General features: G+C 53.4%; 1 protein-coding gene across 2 annotated transcripts; it reads right to left on the minus strand.

Annotated features, from left to right (window-relative positions):
* Positions 1–371: 371 nt before the first annotated feature.
* UBQLN4 (ubiquilin 4) lies at positions 372–12,713 on the minus strand. 2 transcript variants are annotated; one of them, XM_065653618.1, is made up of 11 exons: positions 12,552–12,713; positions 10,518–10,669; positions 7,818–8,023; positions 6,760–7,022; positions 5,356–5,514; positions 4,403–4,628; positions 3,881–4,020; positions 3,327–3,410; positions 2,583–2,698; positions 1,824–2,001; positions 372–1,393 (listed from the first exon to the last, which is right to left on the minus strand). In XM_065653618.1, exons 1-11 carry the CDS (start codon positions 12,699–12,701, stop codon positions 1,241–1,243), a joined length of 1,827 nt encoding a protein of 608 aa, XP_065509690.1. In that variant the 5' UTR covers positions 12,702–12,713; the 3' UTR covers positions 372–1,240. The 2 variants fall into 2 exon arrangements, with proteins under 2 accessions (XP_065509690.1, XP_065509691.1); XM_065653619.1 differs by lacking the exon at positions 3,327–3,410.
* Between the last annotated feature and the right edge of the window lie 1,679 nt (positions 12,714–14,392).

Here is a 14,392-nt window from a genome sequence, read left to right on the forward strand (position 1 = left end):
AGGTCTCCTTCCCCAAGAGGGAAGGAAGCGCAGACAGGTGGGGAGGTTGCACAACCCCGCCGCGATCTGCAGGAGGTGAGTACAGGGGGACACACAGATTAATCACCAGTAATGTGGGGAACTCAATCAGCTTCAATGTGGCAATCAAGGAAGATACATGGAGTGCAGGGAGACAGATGGTTGTGCGCATTTATTTGTCTTTGATAAAAATGGTATGCAAATTACACAGCCATGGAGGCTTCTGGGAAAGTATCACCCTGCTGGTCCTCGGGGAGTTCCTTGGAGAGTCCTAACATTGAAACACACCAAAATGGGGCGGGGAGGGGGAAATGGAGGATGGATCTAAACTGGGAAGAACATGAACTTCAACATTTTCCAGTGAAGCAAAATGATCATTATTTTTCAATCTTTTTTTTTGCTTGTTTTTACACTTCAGCAATGAGCCTACTGATCACAAGAGTCACCAAGCCCCTGACACCCCTGCGCAAGAACGACATTGCTCGGGCAGAAACGCCCTTTTGGAACAAGCTCTTCTGCATGGCACTCTCAGCTCAAGTTCAAGAACAGCAAGCCTGATCCCTGAAGGCATCCAGGCCCCTTTATACCATCCCAAGAGTGTAAAGTGGCCGTATTTCAAATGTAGTTGTCACGCACGTGAACCCTCTACCAGGAGATCAGAGTCACCTGTGTGCAGGGGACACAGGCTCAGCTCATCCCATGGAACATCACGACAAATGACATCAGAAATTTCCAGGTCATTTCAATTTTTCTTTTGATCCATTCCCAATAAGATGCCGGGAGAAATAACCAAAACCCAAACTTGGCTCAAGTTTTAAATATTTGCCTGAAAGAAGGGCTAGGGGAGGGAATCATGTACAGTTAAAATCAAGCTACTCAAAACACAATCATTCAGGTAAGTAACTAGAAGTATCGCCTCTACCATCTAGAGAGAGAGAGAGAAGAGTGTCTGAGACAGAGATATTTAGGAAAAAATACACATCTGAAGTCTCTGTGGCCACGATGAGAACTGGAATCCACATACAAGCCAGTTAAAGAGCATTTCAACATGAAATCTTAACTTAGTAGGAAGGGCAGGGCTTAAGCTGTATTTTTTTTTTGTTTGTTTTAAATACATGGACAGCTGTCAGATATGAAAATGATGGTGGGCTTTCCTGAAAGATCCCCTTGTGCATGTGTATGGATGCATGTGCTGGCGTCGGTGGGGCAGCGTGACAAGAGTTTAGGAAGGCTGGGAGCCCAGCAGTCTCTCAATAGCTGCATTGATGTCTCCACCGGTGGCAATAAGCGCCTGCAGGTTGGCCTCACGATTAATGAAGCCCATTGCATTCAGCTGCTCCAGCTGCTGTTGGAATCGCACTTCAGGACTCTGCGCCTACAGGGGGAAAGGACAAAGACCTTAGAGATCAACGTCCAACACAGGCGGGGCGAGCAGCGATGGCTGGGCAGGGAGCCTGAGCTCAGCTTTAGGCGTGCTGAACTGCTCCAGGCTGGTTTAGTGATGTTACTCCCCTTCCCGCAGGTTTGGCGCAGCAGAAATGCTGCGCAGTTAGTCCCAGCTCTGCACCCGTGGTGGAAGCAGCACCAGGAGAGGATCCCTGGCACTCAAACCTGTGCAAAGGGTTCCGACACCCCAAAGAACCAGCCAGCCTGAGACAACAGGCTTCACAGAAAGCACCACACCCAAGAGAAACCTGTTGCGAACCACATCCCCAGAGCAGGGTGGGATCAGGACAACCTCTAGCTCACCCTGGAGACGCTCCCCCCACCAGAATCGTATCGGCACGCAGCCGGGTGTTACATACTTGAGAGCTTCCTCCGGCCAGCAGCTGGATCATCTGCTGCATGAGCTGCTGTTGGGGGTTTCCACCCCCAGCGGGAGAGGCACTGGCCGGTGTCGAAGCGGAGGGAACGGGATTCTCCGGGATTGTGCTTCCTCCTGTGGAGGACGGGGGCATTCGAGGCAAGCCGAAGGAGCCGAGGCTGTGGAGGAAAGCAGGGCGCGCTCAGGACAAGCTGACACTCGTGGGCGTCCCTCGAGAGCTGGGCAGTGTGGTACCCAGCAGGCTCTGCCAGGCTGGCCCTCGCTGAGGCCCATACTACAGGACAGCTTTGTGAATTAAACCAGCACATTTGTGCCCTGGTTGCACAAGGCGCTGGGTGTAAACGCTCCTAACAGAGGCACAGGCATGTCCCATGCTACCAGTGAGACCCATCTGCCCTCACGCACCCACCCAACCTCAGGGCTGCGTGTCTCATACTGTTCCTCAGAGATAAAATTGAGTTCAGTCGATACCAACTATCGCACACAAAAGATGGGGGAGGGACCGAGCGGTTTCCAAAGCTTTTCTCCAAAAAGAAAGGGTCAAGGATTTCCCGCATGAAGTACGAGCGGAAAGTGCTAATTAGCTGGAGCTCTGAGGCCTGCAGGCGCACACAGGCGTACACAATTCTCCATGACAGTGCCCTAAGCAGATCTCCTCAGTGAATCAACAGCCAGCCTGCCTGCTGGTACCGAGCACATCAGCTCTGCCCACAGAAACGCACTCTAAAGCGTTTCTTACCTTGGCACTAGTCCTGGGGCCTCCGTTTGCAGCGTCTGGAGCCCCTGTTGGATCTGGAGGAGAGCCTGCATGGCACGAGGGTTGGTGAGAATGGAGAGGGAGTCTGGGTTCTGCATCTGAGAACAAAAGCAAAAAGACACAGCGGTACCAACCAGCGAGAGCTTCCGCAGCCAGAGATCCACCAGCTTTAAATCTGCACCAAAAAATCAGTACAGCGCCTCTCGCCCTGCAGCCAGAGCGAACCTGCGAGTCTGGTTCCTCCTCCGAGTCTCCAGACTGCAAGGGCGCACCCACAGAGATCCTCGTGGAGTTCAGATCAAATTTCCAAAACGAACTAGGTGAATCAGATTAGAACTGGGGGCACATGCCTTCGGAATTAAAGTGATTTTATTTGATTTACCTGAGCGAACCAGCTGCTCGAGCACAATTAGCTGTATTAATTTTTGTAAACTCATTACAGTGAGAGACTGTCCACACAGGGGTTTCATGTAGCTTAACTAGTCTAATTTGAAGTCCACCTTTAGGTAATTTAGATTCCTTAATATCGATTGCCTTGTCTAAACAAGCTCTCCCTTCCTCTCTCCCCTGTGCAAACCCCTTTCTTTCACAGCCCAAACCACCCAAGCCCACGCGCTTCCTACTCCGCTTGACTAAGCAGCCGAGATACTCCCTTTCCTCCAGAGGACGGAAAAGCCGTGGAGCGGGGGGGCTGGGAGCAGCACAGGGCCAGCCAGGGGCCTTTACCTGCTGCAGGAAGACAGGGAGCTGAAGGCGGAGCTGTTCTTGAAGCTGTGGATTCCCAGCAAAGAGGGGGACATTTACCATGATCTAGCAAGAGACAGCACACGTAGGCAGGGTCAGAGGGTTGTTGCCACCGGCTCTTTAACCCTATGTAACTAAGCCATGAAGAACAACTCTTCCAACTGAAATGATTCTATGATTCTAAGTCAGTCATGCCCCTGACTCCCTCCCTGGCCTTTCAAGACATTCTCCTGCTCACGGGGACCGTACCGGGACAGCTCAATTCCTGGCAGCAGTGTTGAACAGGGGCCACTTGGCCATGGGCAGAGAGAAGGGCCATTCCCTGTCCCTCTCAAAGCCACCTGCTTTTGCTAGGGGCTCTGCTAAGCCACAGTGGTCAGTACTCTGACTGCCTTCAAGCTATAACAACAAAACTGTCCATATTCACTCAGCTTTCCAGTTTCTGCAAGAGGAACCACTCCCGGCTATGGAAACAGACTGGTCTCACAAGCATTGTGCTCACGGCCTGTCTGACGAGACAACTGCAACACTTTTACCTGTGCTGCAAAGTCCGGGTTCTGGGCAAGGGTTTGCATCATGCTCCGCATATAAGGGGCAGAGATCATGTTCTGCATCAGCTGAGGATTTTCAGAAATCTGCTGCAGGAGTCCTTGCATCTCCGGGCTGTTAAACATGCCTGCAAGGGGAATAGGAAGAGAAGACAAAGGAAAACTCCTTACAAGCCTGAGCACTGCCGCAACGCCCCAAATACAACATAGAACAGCAAGGTCTTCGCTTCATCCCCTGGTCAACGGCAAATACAGCTGCGGACAGCCATGGCAGTGCTTTGCTTGCTGCTCTCCCACACTCTCGAGGGTGGCAGGGACATCAGAGTTCCCAAAGGAACCCTGTAACAGGCACACAAGAAGCAACTCTTTTGCACTTGCACCTGGGCTAGAATCATTCGTCTGGGGAGCAGCCACGGACAGGCGCTCCAAAGTCAGAGGAAACCACCCTCCAAAGAAGCCTGGGTGACCTGTTCTCAGCAGCACCCTCTGGTTCCTCTCTTGCTTACGTACCAGCCCCGATGCTCGCGGCGTTCAGCCCAAAGGGGTTGGATACAGTCGGTGTGCTTTGGGTGGTGCCCGAGCCAGTGCTCCCTTCACTGCTGGGCACCTGGCTCTGGGAAGCAGGAGGCGTGGGGCTCCAGGGGTTCGGTAACGGCTCTCTGTTCTCCGTCCGCAAAGGCTGAGAGCTTGAGCTATCAGAATTCCCCGTCAAGGAAGAGAAAGGATTGTTGCCAAACTAGGGAAAAAGAAAAAAGAAATAGGCGTAATCAGTCAGCCCCAGCAGAGAACGTCGGACTGGCCCCACCACTGTATGAGCTAGGGAACGGCCCATCGTATTCATCCACATCCAGAATTTCCTAAACACTTGCCATAATTTGCCTCCTGAGGAATCTGTGATCCACGACACACCTCGCTTAGAAAAAGACCAGGCTCAAGAAGCGGCCGCAGCCCTAGATTTGGCTCCCAAATGCAAGGCTTCGAAACACCCATGTGAAATCAGCACCTGGACATACCGGCAGGTAATGCCAGACTGGAGTACGTCTGCAGAGCCTTCTGCAGACAGACCTGCACTCCCTCCTCCTGCGCTCCGAGCCAGCTGTAGCCCAGCCAGCTCCAATCCAAAGGCGTCAGGCTTGAGCTAATCCAGTAAGCCCTGCCGAGAGCAGAGGGCTGCGCTAACGAAGCTACGGGGCCTTCACTTCGGCCACAGCTGGTATCCAGCCTGCTCGGAGACCAAAGGAGCGAGGGCAGGTCTCTGCTCAGATACAAATGAACCTTCTAAGAAAAGCAGATGACTGGTGCTGCACGACGGTCTCTTGCTGGTGGCTGCGTTCATCATCTAGAGCAGGAGGGGATGAACAGCTGCGCTTTGGGAAGGCAGCCCCGTTAGCGTGGGGTTCAGGGAAAAACCCCTTTTCCGTGCTCAGCACACTACACCCCACTTACGGGAACGCAGCCAGTACCTGCTCCCTGGCTGCGCTGAACATGGGCTCCTGGATGTCCGTGTACATGCGGCGCAGGGCGTTGTATCCTCCTGGAATGCTCTCGAGGTTACTCAAAGCGCGGTCCTGGTTCCGCATCATTTCCTGCATCATGGCAGGGTTACGAGCCAATTCCATTGTCTGCAAGAAGGATGAAAATGTGGAAAGCTCAGGTGTGTGGGTACCACAGAAGGCCGGAGTGGATCAGGAGACTGGTTAGCAGCCCAGTGGTATTCTACTGAGCTACCAGCCAGGCACTGAAAGAGTTAAATCTCAGCTCCCAGAAGAAAGAGTATAATTAAACCCATTTCACAGCCAGAGAGCAGAGAGATCATTTATCCAAGCACAGAGAGCCCAGGGATCCTGGCTCCTCCCATCCTTGCTCAGCTCTCTTCTTTCTCAACCCCAATTCAGCTGGATGAGGTTGTTTTGTGTCTAAGCAGTATCAGGACATCCAAACATTTAACACCCATATGTTCCCACTCAAAGGAGATGGACTGCATTCAAAAACTGAGAAGGTGGAAGAGATTGGATCCTTCCCCTTTCCAGAAAAACAAGAAATCCATCCTCTCCAGGGTTCTGATGTGTCTCCCCTGCACAAGGAACATCCAGATCTTGTTTGAGGAGCTGCTTAAGTACAGATCATGCCCAGTTTAGTCCTATAGCTCTAGAATAATGTATGGCTAACACGGCTGAACAGAAGATAACCGAGAAGCAGATGGAGGGGAGACTTATTCAGCAACAACCCAGAAAAGCCTCCTGACAAGTCTTCCTGAGGGAACAGCAGAGTCCTCTCAGGGCTATTTAACACTTGGGCTCTCACTCATCCCTTACGCTTCCCTGCCGATGAATCTTTGCTGTTCCAGCCAGCCAGTCCTCAAGGGCACGGGCCCTCTCTGTTCTGCAACTGTACAGAACATCGAGACCTCTAGGATCCCGGCCTGTAACTAGTGCTCCCCACTGATACAAGTAGTAAAATACTGACTGTACAGCTCTGTAGTGTGTACTTTATCAAGACAGAAATGAAAAACTTTTGCAGTAGCTTCACTTCTCTGTGACTGCTTTTACTCCTGCTCCTGAATCAGAACACAGAAGCCTTTATGCAGCACGCCAGGATGATCCCAGCATCCCTTTTTCGCTCAACACATGATGAATTCAATAGCCCTGTAAGGCAGACAAGAGTTGGAAGCATGTGGGTTGAGTAATCAGTATTCACATAACTCAAGACCACCATCTGTTTGTGGGGAGCTTGCAGCAGGAAGGAAGAGATCTCTAAAAATCACCAATCTGGCATCCATACACTCCCTTTGGAGAGCAAACACTGAAGCTGGTCCACAAAGATGCTCCTGAACATGCTTTAAACCAGGTCGTGGCACGCTGACTCACCTGCCTCATGAGCTCTGGGTTATTCAGCATGTGGCTTATCTCCGGATTTCGCTCCATGAGCTGCTGCATCTGGGGGTTGGCCATGATCATCTGTCTCATGAGGTCAGGGTTAGACATCATGTTCTGCACCAAGGGGTTCTCCATGATCTGAGAAAGCATCTCTGGGTTGGACATCAGCTGCCGCTGCATCTGCTGCTGGAGCTCCATGAAGTTGGCAGAGCCCATCCCAAGGTTGCCCAGCCCAGTGATGCCACCAAAGCCAGCTGGAGAGAGAACAACACACGTGGAGAGAGGCAGGAGTCAGTAACTGTCAGTAACTGTGAAAAGAGGACAAGCACGGCAGCTGAACTGCACTCGTGCTGATCTAGGGCTATCCCGTACTCCTGCAGCAGCCAGCTCTGAGGCAGGAAACCCCTGAGCATGCTTCACTGACGGCTTTGGCATTATCACAGAATCAGAGAAACATTTTGGACAGAAAAGCTCCTCAAGATCATCAAGTCCAACCATTACCCCAGCCCTGGCACTGACTCATGTCCCTGAGAACCTCATCTCTGGTCTGTTCAACCCCTCCAGGGATGGTGACTCCAGCACTGCCCTGGGCAGCCTGTTCCAATGCCCCACAGCCCTTTGGGAAGAAATTCTCCCAAATTTCCAACCTCAGCCTCCCCTTGAGGCCGTTTCCTCTGCTCCTGGCGCTTGTTCCTGGGGAGCAGAGCCTGACCCCCCCTGGCTCCAAGCTCCTTTCAGGCAGTTCAGAGATCAGAAGGTCTCCCCTCAGCTCCTGTTCTCCAGCTGAACCCCCAGCTCCCTCAGCCGCACCCATCACACTTGTGCTCCAGCCCCTTCCCCAGCTCTGTTCCCTTCTCTCAACTCGCTCCAGAACCTCAAGGTCTCTCTTGCTGTAGGGGCCCAAAGGAAAGCGAGGTATGCTAGTGGAAGTGACTCATGTGAAGCCCAGAGCACACAGAAACAACTACAGGGGTCAAGATCCCCAACTCCTTGGTCTAATCCTAGGAAATTCTTCTTTTGTGTCATATCCTCTCACAGCCATCACTTACAGAGAATGGATGTCGCACTGTTAGGGCCTCCATCTCCAGGACCTCCCATGGTCCCTGACCCACTGCTCCGTCTGCTGCCGCTCCCTGCATCAGGAGCAGAGCTGCTGGATGTGGAAGGCTGAGATGGGGCAGCAGGAGAAGAAGGGGTTGCAGTGGGGGCAGAAGCAGCATTGGGGGCAGAAGCAGCAGATGTTGGATCTTGGACCCTGCAAAGAAACAAAATAAGGCATTAAACTCCTAAGATTCAGGAAAGCCGAGCAGTGTCCTCTGTGGGAGACACCGGAGGGTGCACCCCACACTGACCAAACCTTCCTTCCCCGCTGCTGTCCCTGGCTGCTCGCACTCCCACTGGATGGACGGATGCACAGCTCTGCTCCCAGATGCCTTCTGTCTGCTGGAATCTGCCTCCCATCCTGAGGTACAACAACCCCTGACATTTTATCCTGGCCCACATGAAGTGGCTTGACTGGTCTTACCCTGAGTCGTATTGAGCTCTTCCTTGAATCACCCTGAACTATTTACCTCAGCTATATCCTTGAGCAATGAGTTTGCTCCAAACAGGAAAATCCTCCTGCTGCTCCCACAGAAACCACAGGAGGTTACAGTCAGGCTAGTGCACGGGGTAAACAAGAATCTGCTTTTCTGCAAATCATCCCATGCACCAAATATTCCTATCAGTGCTCCTGGGGGCAAAAAGAAGTATTGGCATTACTGTACAGATAGGGAAACTGAGGCACAAAGCAGGTAGCATCTGTGCTGTGAAGCTGCAGAACGTTTCTGGTCAGCTTGGCTCCAAATTCACATCTCTGCCAGAGTTCAGACCTTGTACACAACACGTCTCCATCCAACACAAGTTGACTAGAGCTTCTTTTAATACACACACGCGGATACTGTGCCCACAAAACAGAGTGTAGCAGATGTTGGACATCAGCTTTATTGACTTAAACCAACCCAAACTAGTACCTTGTAATCACACTTCCTCCTCAAGATTCTTATAGGAATTTGAAAGAGAACATTTAAAGATTCCCTGAAACATCCGCAGTCACGACAGTGAGTCCTGAACTAGTGCTGAAGAGCTTTCACATGAAATTAGACGACAAAATTCACTTTACTCGCCTCAAATAAGAAATGCTACTATGCCACTGACAAGTAAATAAGAACAATGATTTATTGATTTTTTTTCCCAAACCAAGAATGATTCCTTTCTCTAACTCCCCTTCCTTTTTCACTCTTATTCTAGGACTTTAAGGAAAAAAAAAAAAAAAAAAAAAATCAAACTGAAGGTCCCTGTCCACTTTCCAGACTCATCTGACTGCTGCTGAAAACCAGCAGCCACTGAGAGGGAGGCAGAGAGTGGGGAAACAAAGCAAAAAGGAAGCTGAACAAAAAAGGAAGAAGGAAGCTGGAGAAAGGTCACTTGATTTCTCTCAGCACAGGAAGAGGCTGTAACATCTTCAGAAAGCACTTATCTGTGACTATTAGAGGGAAAAAAATTAGCAGCCCAGGACACCTCTCTGATTTACCCTTCACAATGGTTCACAAGTACCGCAGTTTGCGGTGGAGACAGCGGTAAACAACATCAGCCTATTGGACTACCTGGAGATGCAGAATCCAGAGAGAGGCCTCCTGCAGCAGCTGACAATACACATGCTTGTCTTTGTGAAAAAAAAAAGAGAGAAAAGAAATAAATAAAAGCACTAATCTTGACTAAGGCAGTAAGGCAGCTCTCTCAAGGGACAGCAGGACTGCACAAAGAGACGCTCAGCGGGAGCCTGAGCAGACCGCAGCGGGGAGCCCAAGGGATGGCTGCAAAGAGGGTTTGGATATCAACAAGATGTGGCTGCACCTCAAGTCCAGCACCTGTTCCCAAGAACCGTCTGTGCCCACCAGTTCGCTGGAGAGCACTGGGAAAAGCCTAAACCCGCAGGATCTTGGAGTCAGTCCTGTGTCCCTTTCTCAGGCCGAGCTACCCGGTGTGGACGAACACAAGCGAGCCCTGTCCAAACAGAGCGACCACGGGCTGCACCTGCAGCGCTGTGCTTGAGCCAAGAACCACACGTGGTCATACGGCCCGAGCCTCCGCACATCCCCTCCGAGGCGGAGCACCCACCTGGCTGTGGACAGGCCTATAGGTACCCCAAGGAAACTCTGTTGTGCCCTATAGATAGTGCTGTGCCTGCGTGGCACGCCTGCCATGGCACCGAGAGAGCACAGGTACAGGCTCAGATCAGAGTATAGGACAGGAAGAGAAAGAAAAACTGGGTATTATTTTCCACTTCGACAAAAATTCACTTGGGAAAATAATTTCTGTTAATAGCAACTTATCTTTGTTAGAACTAGGATGGTATCAAGTTCTGATGGGTTCTTTCAAGATTACTAAATTATAAAGGCTCAAAATACGCAAAGCCACATACATAGGTTGTGTTAAAGAAGAGTCAACCCCCTCAGGTACTTGCCACAAACCTACACAGGTGTGTAACGTAGGAAAAGACAGATACAAAGCACACAGCTGTATGGCAAAGCCATGACAGGGACAGTTTTCCTGCTGATCACAGCAGCAGCTTCATATACAGCCCAGAGCCAGCGCTCAGGCCCTGCACAACTGCTCCGCTTCGGTCACCAACAACGGAGAAACGCTCCACCATCGCTTATTCCTGTCACCCATCTACCCCCAGCCCCAAAACCGAAACAGTTTCTTACTTCTGTGGAGTCTTAATGACCAAGTGTACAGTCAGCCCATCTTTGATCCCATGTTGATTCAATGTGTCTCCATCCTTCAGGATCTTCCCGGCAAAGATCAGAACCAGCTGATCCTGTTTGGCTTTAAACCGCCTGGAAATCTCTTCTTTGAACTGAAAAACAAACAAAGTACTTTTCAGACAAAGGACCAAGACCAGAAATGTAAAGCTAATACTCCAGATATCACATCCAGTATGCAAACAGCATAAGAAACCGACAGTCCTTCAGTACCTCACCCAAAAGGAGCCCATGCAGGTACCAATTCAGTCACTGGTTGCTGAGGATGTCTGAGGTGTTAAGGAAAAAAAAAAGGCAAGTCTACACTTACAAAATGTGGAGTAAATTTCAGAAAGAATAGAGCAATTACCTCAAGATGAGCTGAAGGCTTCCAAAGCAAGATAAAGTGTGGCTCTTAGGTCTAATCTGAATATACCATTTATCCTCTGAATGCCTGAATTTTTTTTTGTCTCTGCTCATTTGATTTTTTTTTTCCTAAGGAAAGCCCAAGTCTGATTTAATACAGGACAGAGCTCTATGGAAAAGGGAACAATCCTTTGTCAGCCAATGGAAATAAACTAGGTCTTCTCCAATTCCTATTTCTGCAACTGAATTCCCTCTGAGCGTGCCACGCCACGGAACACTGGCACCTCTTTACTGTGTGATGGGCTGCGATTAACACCTGCCAATAAAATTGTCATTGCTATGGGGCATTCCCAAGTTGATTTACGAGGAAAAAAGGCCTTGTATTTGGAAGCCACAATCTACAGGAATTTCCGAGAGAAAGAGAAGCACACATCTGTCCCGGAGGAACTCGCAGCCTTTGCACCTGAACCATCAAAAGCAACACCTGGTAGAGCGCAGCCCCGGCTCATCCTGGTCACAAAGCTTCGTGCTCTCCTCTGCACAAACCATCGCTTCGCATCCCACTCATACCGCCGGGCTCTCAGAAACCGAGAGGGAAGGAGCAGGAGGGCACAGGGACCACAGCCCCTGGCTGCTCCGCCACTGGGACCCCAAATCTCCGGCAGGTCCTTCGCACCACAGCCTCGCGCCCTGCACCCCAGACCAAAGCACGCAGTGAGCCAAGAAGCCAAGCGCCACGCCAATGACGGCTCGTCCCAGTGGGCACAGCCCCTTCCACAGCGCTGCAGCAGCCCTCGCGAACCCCAGTCCCCTGGCAAACCCCAGTCCCTCTCGCTCACCGCATGCCGCTGTGCCCGGTGAAGCTCCCTGGCAGGAGCAGACCTCCCTGTCCCCCCTCCCCTCTGCTCCATTCACCCTTTGCCCCAAAGCCTCGCCCAGCCCCTCTGCTCTCACTCGAGGGATCTGCCCCCCAGCCCACAACACCCAGCTGCTCCCTGCGAGCAGCCCCATACACGCTCTGTCCTCAAAGCTGCTTCTCCCCATCGCAGCACCTTCCCCAAACCAACTGCTCCCAGAACACCCTCCCTTCTCCTCCCCAATCCTTCCCACCCCTCTCCCCACAGGCACCAGCCACCCCAGAGCTCCCTTCCCTACAACCACTCCCCACAAATCCGCTCTCCCAGCCCCTCACACACCCCCAACAACGCCCTGGTTTTGACACCTACGAAATTGCCCCCAGGACCGGCCCTCCCGCCTCGAACTGTCCCCAAGTGTCAGCTCCTCACCCCACCCCCCAGCCCCTCTGAGCACCTGCCCTCACGCAGGGCTCCCAGCTCCGTCCAGCCCGGCACCCAGAAGGCCCCAAAGGCCAAAGGGGGTGCCCCCAAAGCCTCCCCAGCTCCCCAAAAATCCTCCGAGTCCCTGTGCCCCCCACCTCCCACCCAAAGCCACGATCTCCCACTTCTCAGGACCCCCGGCCCCCTCACTCCCCCTCGAAAGCCCTCACTCCTCCCCAAAGCCAAGTTCCACCCCCAGAAAAACCCCTCGCCCCCCCAGCCAGGCCTCCCGTCCGTCCCTCACCCCCAAACCAGCCTCCCCTCGCCCCTCCACACCCCCCAGGCCCGCCCCCACCTCGCGCACGGAGGCGCCGTCCGCGATGACGATCTCCTCCTTGTCCTTGGGGGTCTTCACCGTGACGCGGATGAGAGCCCCGCCGGGGCCGCCCGGCCCCGCCTCGCCCTCCCCGCCGGGGCCGGGCCCGCCGCCGCTCGGCTCCGCCATCTTCGCCGCCGCCGGAGAAAGGCAGCGCGCGCCGCCGACGCAAGAGCGCCGCCCCGGCCCCCCCTCCGCGCGGCCGCTACCGCCCCCTGGCGGCTCGGCGGGGAGATACAGCGCCAGGGGCACGGGGGAGTTAAAGGGACGGGAGAGATCACAGAATCACAGAATGACAGAACGTCAGGGGTTGGAAGGGACCTCGAAAGCTCATCCAGTGCAACCCCCCCGCCGGAGCAGGAACACCCAGCTGAGGTTACACAGGAAGGTGTCCAGGCGGGTTGGAATGTCTGCACAGAAGGAGACTCCACAACCTCCCTGGGCAGCCTGGGCCAGGCTCTGGCACCCTCACCGCGAACAAGTTTCTTCTCCTATTCAAGCGGAACCTCCTGTGTTCCAGTTTGCACCCATTGCCCCTTGTCCTGTCACTGGCTGTCACCCAGAAGAGCCTGGCTCCATCCTCCTGACACTCCCCCTTTCCATATTGATCCCCATGAATGAGCTCAGCCCTCAGTCTCCTCTTCTCCAGCTCCAGAGCCCCAGCTCCTCAGCCTTTCCTCGGCAGGGAGATGGGCAGAGTGGGGGCAGCTGCCTGCAGTGCTGCCTGCACCCCCAGCACCCTGGGGTGCCTTACAAGAGCCCTCGTTAGCCGGGTTAGGCCTGCAGCCCCATCGTCAGCCTGTCTTGCACTCTCTTCGTTAGCTGGATCCAGACTGCACCCCCGTCATTACCTGGCTCCAGGCAGGACCCCCTTGGTTAGAGCCATCCTGCCACCCTCTTGTTAGCTGGCTCCATCCTGCACCTTCCCCTTACCTACCTCCACCACGTGTACCCCTTCCCTTTGCAAAAGCTGCTCTAACGGCTCCATTTTTGCTGGGCACCCCAGCGGGGGTTGGACTCCCCACCCTACCATGCAGTGGGCTCCTTGCCAGGACTGATCCACATCCAGGAGCACAGAGCTGGGTGCTAATGACAGTGCTTGGCTGGCCAATGGGTAGGATTGCAAGGGGTCTGGCCGATTTTGCACAACCCGCCCGGGCTTTCCTTCACATTGCACCTCTCAGGCAGGGGGACTCCCCGCACCCCGAGCTGGCTGCTGGGGCAGCCCGACAGGGCGGCCCAGGGACGAGGAGGTGGAAGCCACGGTCCCTCCTCGCTGCAGCTTTGCCAGTGACACATCTGCCCTCCCAGTCAACCAAACTGCTGCTGTTTGCAACAGGCGAGTACCCAGCGCCGTGCGCCTGCCGTGAGCCTGTTAGTGGCAAACCTTGAATATTGTATTCAGTTTTCTGCCTCTCATGCCAAGAAAGGCCTTGAGGTGCTGGAGCGAGTTGAGAGAAGGGAACGGAGCTGGGGAAGGGGCTGGAGCACAAGTGTGATGGGAGCGGCTGAGGGAGCTGGGGGTTCAGCTGGAGAACAGGAGCTGAGGGGAGACCTTCTGATCTCTGACCTGCCTGAAAGGAGCTTGGAGCCAGGGGGGGTCGGGCTCTGCTCCCCAGGAACAAGCGCCAGGAGCAGAGGAAACGGCCTCAAGGGGAGGCTGAGGTTGGAAATTTGGGAGAATTTCTTCCCCAAAGGGCTGTGGGGCATAGGAACAGGCTGCCCAGGGCAGTGCTGGAGTCACCATCCCTGGAGGGGTTGGACAGACAGACATGAGGTTCTCAGGGACACGGGGCAGTGCCAGGGCTGGGGAACGGTTG

Source organism: Caloenas nicobarica, chromosome 31 (genome assembly GCF_036013445.1).
Source record: "Caloenas nicobarica isolate bCalNic1 chromosome 31, bCalNic1.hap1, whole genome shotgun sequence".
NCBI classification, from domain to species: Eukaryota; Metazoa; Chordata; class Aves; order Columbiformes; family Columbidae; genus Caloenas; species Caloenas nicobarica.

What these genes read in the sequence shown, in the direction of transcription:
- UBQLN4 (XM_065653618.1), bottom strand. Translation starts at nt 12,701, where the DNA reads ATGGCGGAGCCGAGCGGCGGCGGGCCCGGCCCCGGCGGGGAGGGCGAG. An exon ending in ACGGCGCCTCCGTGCGCGAG is followed by an intron (nt 10,670 to 12,551) that starts GTGGGGGCGGGC and finishes TTTGTTTTTCAG; the next exon opens with TTCAAAGAAGAGATTTCCAG. An exon ending in CAGTGCGACATCCATTCTCT is followed by an intron (nt 7,023 to 7,817) that starts GTAAGTGATGGC and finishes TTCTCTCTCCAG; the next exon opens with CTGGCTTTGGTGGCATCACT.